The sequence below is a fragment of the Tribolium madens genome, unplaced genomic scaffold (assembly GCF_015345945.1).
Source record: "Tribolium madens isolate multiple individuals breed KSU strain unplaced genomic scaffold, Tmad_KSU_1.1 Scaffold_96;HRSCAF=242;Tcas5.2_LG5, whole genome shotgun sequence".
Taxonomy (NCBI): Eukaryota; Metazoa; Arthropoda; class Insecta; order Coleoptera; family Tenebrionidae; genus Tribolium; species Tribolium madens.
Genome location: NW_025401068.1, coordinates 4,734,594 through 4,740,593, shown reverse-complemented (window position 1 = coordinate 4,740,593; position 6,000 = coordinate 4,734,594). Strand labels below are relative to the sequence as shown.

The 6,000-nt window shown below is 38.5% G+C and overlaps 1 protein-coding gene across 1 annotated transcript; it reads right to left on the bottom strand.

The window, feature by feature from the left end:
* Positions 1-474: 474 nt before the first annotated feature.
* On the bottom strand, positions 475-4,557 carry LOC123013910 (leucine-rich repeat-containing protein 4C-like). Its single transcript, XM_044412774.1, has 3 exons — positions 4,477-4,557; positions 3,685-4,296; positions 475-1,614 (listed from the first exon to the last, which is right to left on the bottom strand). Exons 1-3 carry the CDS (start codon positions 4,555-4,557, stop codon positions 475-477), a joined length of 1,833 nt encoding a protein of 610 aa, XP_044268709.1.
* Positions 4,558-6,000: the final 1,443 nt, after the last annotated feature.

The following is a 6,000-nucleotide window of genomic DNA, read 5'->3' as shown; positions in this document are numbered from 1 at the left end:
TAAGTCATAGAAAATACGGTGAACATAAAGGAAAAACTGTCAAACTTTGTTTTTATTTTCATACATGCAGAGTAAACAAAAGTATGAAGTAAAAATTAATGAAAGATTTAAGACTAACTTTGCTGTAATTTTTTACATACAAAAAAGGATTTGAAAAACTCATTTCGACACCCAAATCAATATTTTAATATGACAGTATTTTATTCAAAAGTTGTCTTAGTGTGTTTTTTATCGTAAGTGAATAACCTGTATACTGAGTGACAAACTTATCGTTTCAAAACGTTTCGTTTATCAAGTTAGTATTGCAATAACCCAGCCACAGCCAGCCCCTGCATTCTCATTAACCCCCGCCCCTCCCTGAGGCACTATAATTCACTATATCCGTTTGATATGGTCTCGATGTGAGCACCTCTCGATATGTTTTCCTCGCGTTACCACAGACAACAACCCCCCAGCCCCCTATTGGAGTAAACTTCAAATTCCCGTTCCGTTCGGTAAACTCTGTGTATCTTTCTTGATCTCGTCGATCGTCGAAACTTCCACTTTCCTTTCGGTCAAATCCAGCGGAAACTTGAAGCTGATCTCGCCCTTGGCGAAAATCGCAATAGGCCGATCTAGGGAATTCTCCTGGAGCTCCGCCAAGCGTTTCTGTTCGCGGACGGCGTCCCGAGCACGTCGTCGCATGCACGAACACACCGCAAATGTAACACAAACCAAAGAAAACGAAGCGAGACTCGCAAACCCGACCACAAGGCCTAGTCTCCCGGTTTTAGTAGAGTCCTGCGAGGGGGGCTTGCACCCGGGGAGATCCTCTAGGTGCAAAGTGGAGATTTCGCGTCCTTGGACCGGCTTCGGCGAGGCACACGTGACGTTCCTGAATAGATTAGTGCGGTTTAAGCGGAAAATTATAGAGCTTAAATCGCACACTCGACACGACCAGGGGTTAGAAACGAGAGACACTGAATGTAAATCCTCGAGCTTAAAAATGAGGCTTTCGGAAAGACGCTGCAAGCTATTGTGACTTAAATCAAGCTCGAGCAGCTGCCGAGGAAGACACCCGGGATCAATCTCGGTCAAATTATTCGCCGAAATGTTTAATTTCCGGATTCGGTCCGGAAAAAACCCTTTCGGAATCTGCCGCAGGTTCATATGAGCCACCCCCAACTCACGCACGTTGAAAACCGTATTCAAAATATTTCGTATCACATTAAAACCGAACGCATTTCCGCTGATTACAAGTCGTTGGAGGGTGTCGGAGATGTCTTGGAGGGCCACCATTTCCAGCCGGTCCAGCTTATTGTACCCAATATCCAAATCAACAAGATTTGAGAGGTTCACGAAGGCCGTGTTGGTGATTTTAGCCAAGCGATTGCGAGCCAAACACAGATATTTTAGTTCTTGTTGGCGCACGAAAGTCTGCTCTAGCACAACCGGAAGCTGGTTTCCGTCGAGTTTCAGACTGTGGAGACGCTTCAAGTCGCGGAATTCGTCCGAAGCAATGAACTGCATCTGGTTGTCGCCCAGATCCAGGTGGGATAAATAAGGCAGCAAGTGGTAGATTTGGGTGTTGATGCGGCGGAGGCCGCAGTCGCGACATTCCAGGACGCGTAATTCCTGCAAAAAAGTGTCTAGTAAGAAACGGGATTGGATCTAGCCGTAAATTCATCTATTGTTGGCGTAAAATCGTTGTGTTATTGCTACAGCGGTAAATCACGTTTATTGGCCGATATTTAGTGGAACGAAATTTATATGGCTACCGATGAAATTGCATATTTTGGTTATTGGGGAGATTTGATGACTGGATAGTGTAATTAAGAGAAACGACTCGGAGAATTCGAAGAGCTGTTACAAAATTAATAAACCAATAAAAAGTTTCAAAAATGTGAGGAGACTAAAAGACACTAGCGTTTTATTTCAGATTTTTTTTCAAATTAATTTTTTTGTACAAAATGTTACATTAAATTCCCACTAATATCCAACAAGTCTATGTCGAGATAAAAATATGATTTGTTATTATTTATTTATTTATAAATATGCACACAGAAACAAAGAGTTTTTTTATTTTTTTTGGAGGATTCTGGTGTGCACTGTTGGGTACTAACGTTATTAGGTCACAGTTACAAAACACAACCCAAACGTCAAAACCATTATTGTTCGTGGATTGAAAGCTGTTCAATTCATTTTTAATGCGCATCCATCGTTGGYAAACTCAAACCCAGTTGTAGAACATTCAAAACACGTAGTAAAAATGCATTTGCAAGTTGTGCGGCGCCGATACAATTTATTACTAATTTAAAGTTCCACCGCAATCGATTGAAACAAGTTGGAACGACTAGAGAGTCACAAAATTTGCTTTGTATCGAGCGAACATGTCAATCACTAAGAAAACGACAAGAGAAATAACTTAGACGTCACAAAGAAGTTAATGTTGCGCTTTGTGAAGCATTTTAACGCTTGCAAACAACACTTTCAACTTGACACATTTTTTGAGAGAGTCGTTGTGAAAAAAAGTTGTTATTAATTGTTGGAAAAGAGTCAATATTTCTATTGTACGTTATATCCCCTTTGATCGGTTAAAGCCGGAATTCGTTCAAACACACGGCGTTTGACACATTTGTCCTCAACAAAAAAGTGTTGCTGATTCAGTTTGGAACGTTTTATCTCATTCCGCCCCAATCTCTTGGCTAAAAGCCGCAAATTGGAGATATAATACACAAAACCGGCATTAATAAAATAAATTGAATCGTTTCTGTGCAATTTATTACGAACAAAGTGCGCAACGCTTTAGTGTTGAATAAATCAGAGTTTCTCGACGAAAAAACTTCCAACTCGCCAAATTGCTCATAAGTCAGGTTAATATTTTCGTAAATTTTTCGATTTCTCCAACTTTCTAAATTGCTAAAGCCGCAACTAATAAAGATAAAGTTGGGCGCGCGGTCCGGAATTAACCTTTGTCTTATTAAATATTAACTCGTGTGAACTCTCTCAAAAGCAATTGTTCACTTCCTAGCAGTAATTTTTGCGTATCCTGATTGAAAAGACGTTTTAAAGCTTCAAATTGCTAAACAAATATTCTAGCTATTAAAAAGTTGTGTTTTATTCATCGGCGTGAATTAAATATGTGGAAATCAAAAATTAATGAGATAGATAGGCAGCGAACCGCCAATGCTTTCCTTCCCTTCCGCGCATGTAAATGAACCTTTCTAATTATTAGTTAAAGCTCTGGTTATATGGAGTTATTAAGTTAATGCAAGTTATAAATTCCAACGGCCATCCATTTTCCCAACAACACTTTAAACATAATTGTAATAACAAATGATCTCTATCTGTACGGAGTGCTTCGTCTAATTCCGCAAATGCGGTTCCCTAACTTACAGAGTTCTGCAATTATGGAGATATTTTTTCATTTGCCGAATTATGAATCGCCCCTACAAGCATCAATCTAGCACAATAAGTACCTTTTATGAGAAAATTAAACTAAATTATAATTCTGGCACTTGTGAAATCATTAAAAATTTCAAAATCGCATTTTTAATCCTTATTGTTCCTAGTTAAAAACCATGATAAACATAAACAATTTTTGCGTAAGCCTAAATCTTAACAAACTTTTTACAAAAATAAATAAACAAGAAAAATATAATAATCCTTGTTTGAGCGAAGGGAAGATCCTCGTCCTCAACTTACTGGAATATCCTTGAACACTTCTGGATTAAGTTCATCGAATTTATTCCCGCTAAGTTTGAGCACGTGAAGTTTTCCGAGTTTTAAAAACAGCCGAGGCACTAATTCGTCGAGGAAATTCCTCTGCAGAGTCAATATCCTTAGCTCGGTCAAATGCTTAAAAACTCCGTTTTGCAAACTTGTTATTCTGTTATCGTCCAAATTCAACTCCACTAGATTCACCAAGCCGCGGAAGTTATGATCGGCCACACCACTGATATTATTCACCGCCAGATCGAGCAGTTTGAGCGAGGGCACGCCCCAGAAGGGGTGCATCCCGATCTGGGTGAGACCGGAGCGCCGGATGTGGATCTCCTCGAGGCGCTTGAAGTGCTGGAAGGTCGGCGAGATGCTTAGCGAGTTCCAGTCGCCGACCGGCGCCGAAATCTCCAACACTTCGGTGCCGGCGTCCATCTCGTTGGTGGGGATAGGGTCCACCATGCCGCCCTCTACGCACTGTACTTTTCGGCGGCCCTTCGACGTCACGCCGCACTGGCACATAGACGGGCAGAGGGCGACGCTACTGGCGGAACACAGGCCCAGCAACAGCCACCACAGCATCCTGCAGGAAACAATCTCATTTCAGTCGACAAATATTTAACTGCAAAATATCGAACGAGCTGGGAACCGGCCAACTGACATAACACAATCTCTCAAAGCATATATTTGTTATTAATAAGCAAGAAAGAATACTTTACGCCCAATTTATAATTAGCAATCGAAAACTATTATAAGCTTGAATCAAGAACTACCCACATTCACTGGCGTATTTAACCCAATTTTGGGTCCAAACCCATAAATATTGTTTTTTTCTGTTTCACTAACACTTTTGTACATTTTATAGTGTTTTATGTAGCATTCCCTTCTTTTCTTTTTTTATTAATTTTGTTAATGGTAATGGTGAATATCATATTGATTGTAAAATTGTCACTTAAAAAACGCGTATTGTTTATTTATAGTAATTAGTAATAATACATAATTCAAAAATAGAATAAAAATACATGATGATTTAACAATGACTGTTCTTTCAAAAAGGTTTTTTTCCGGCTTTCTCGTCAGTAAATACGTTAACAATTTTGTCAAAACTAAGACCATTAAGCACTTCATTTTGATTATTGCTAGCGCATTTAATTTTAAATTAGGTAACGTAATCTGCGGTAGTCTTTTACTCTCTTCAATGCTGAAAATGAACTTTTACCTGTAAAATTAGTCACCGCTTTAGAAACGAACATTCTCAACAAAATCACAAGATTAGGGTACAAGACGTCAATGTTTTTCAGTCTCAATTTTTTTAGTAAGTACAAGTGTCCATTAGACGAAAGACCTAAGGTCCTTGACTTGAAGCAATTCGCCTTCCAAGTTATGATGATGATTTTCTTTGTAAGTTTCAACCAACTTTGAGCATTTTTCTTTAATTTCCTCCGTGGTGATAAGTGGAATGAAGCTCAAAAATCCGAATTCTTTATTAATTTCCAAATACCACTCGCGCCTCTTGGAAAGCTCAGCTTTCAGCTTGTCGATCTGTGGAAGAAATACTTGGATGCAAAATTTATCTTTTCCCTTGAATTGAACGTCTCGGTTTCCTCCTGTCTCATCAAACTGTTTCATTCTTTTTTTCTAGTGACATACTGATAACTTGCATTATTACACAATTTGCTTGCTTGTAGGATCAATATTCACAGCACGAGGTTTTTGATTCATTAGTTTTATCTTCCAAAGACATGTTTTAATAGGTTTCTAAGTCAAGTCTATAATGTACCTAATTCGAGAAATCCTTGTAATTTTGGGAGATTGTGAACGAACATTGTTACAAGAAAAAATAATGACGGTGAATTTATTTTGCTCCGACAAACACGATTTTATTATTATTTTAAAGAGAAAAAATTCTTCTACAAAATACTGCGTCCATTAAAATTTTTGCGTCCCAACCTTGGGCTTATTAGGCTTCTGCTATAATACGCCACTGCCCATATTTCCTGGTTTTTAATTTAGATAAATCTATTTTTTCCGGTTCAAAGTATGTTTTTTTAAAAGCTTTTAATGGTGGAAAACAAAACTGTTAATTACAATAAATAGAATAAATATTTACCTTTAATAGAAATTAATTCAGAGCGTTTCAGCACGTCCTGTAGCATATTTGATTTTTTAGTTAAAAGCTTATGCTAAAAGGATGTTCCCGGGCAAATGGTCCGAACACAGAAATTAAAACTTAGCGAATTAGGTCAATCGGTTCCGCTTTAAAGTTGGTCTTTGACGATAAGGACTGCAATCAGAGAAGTT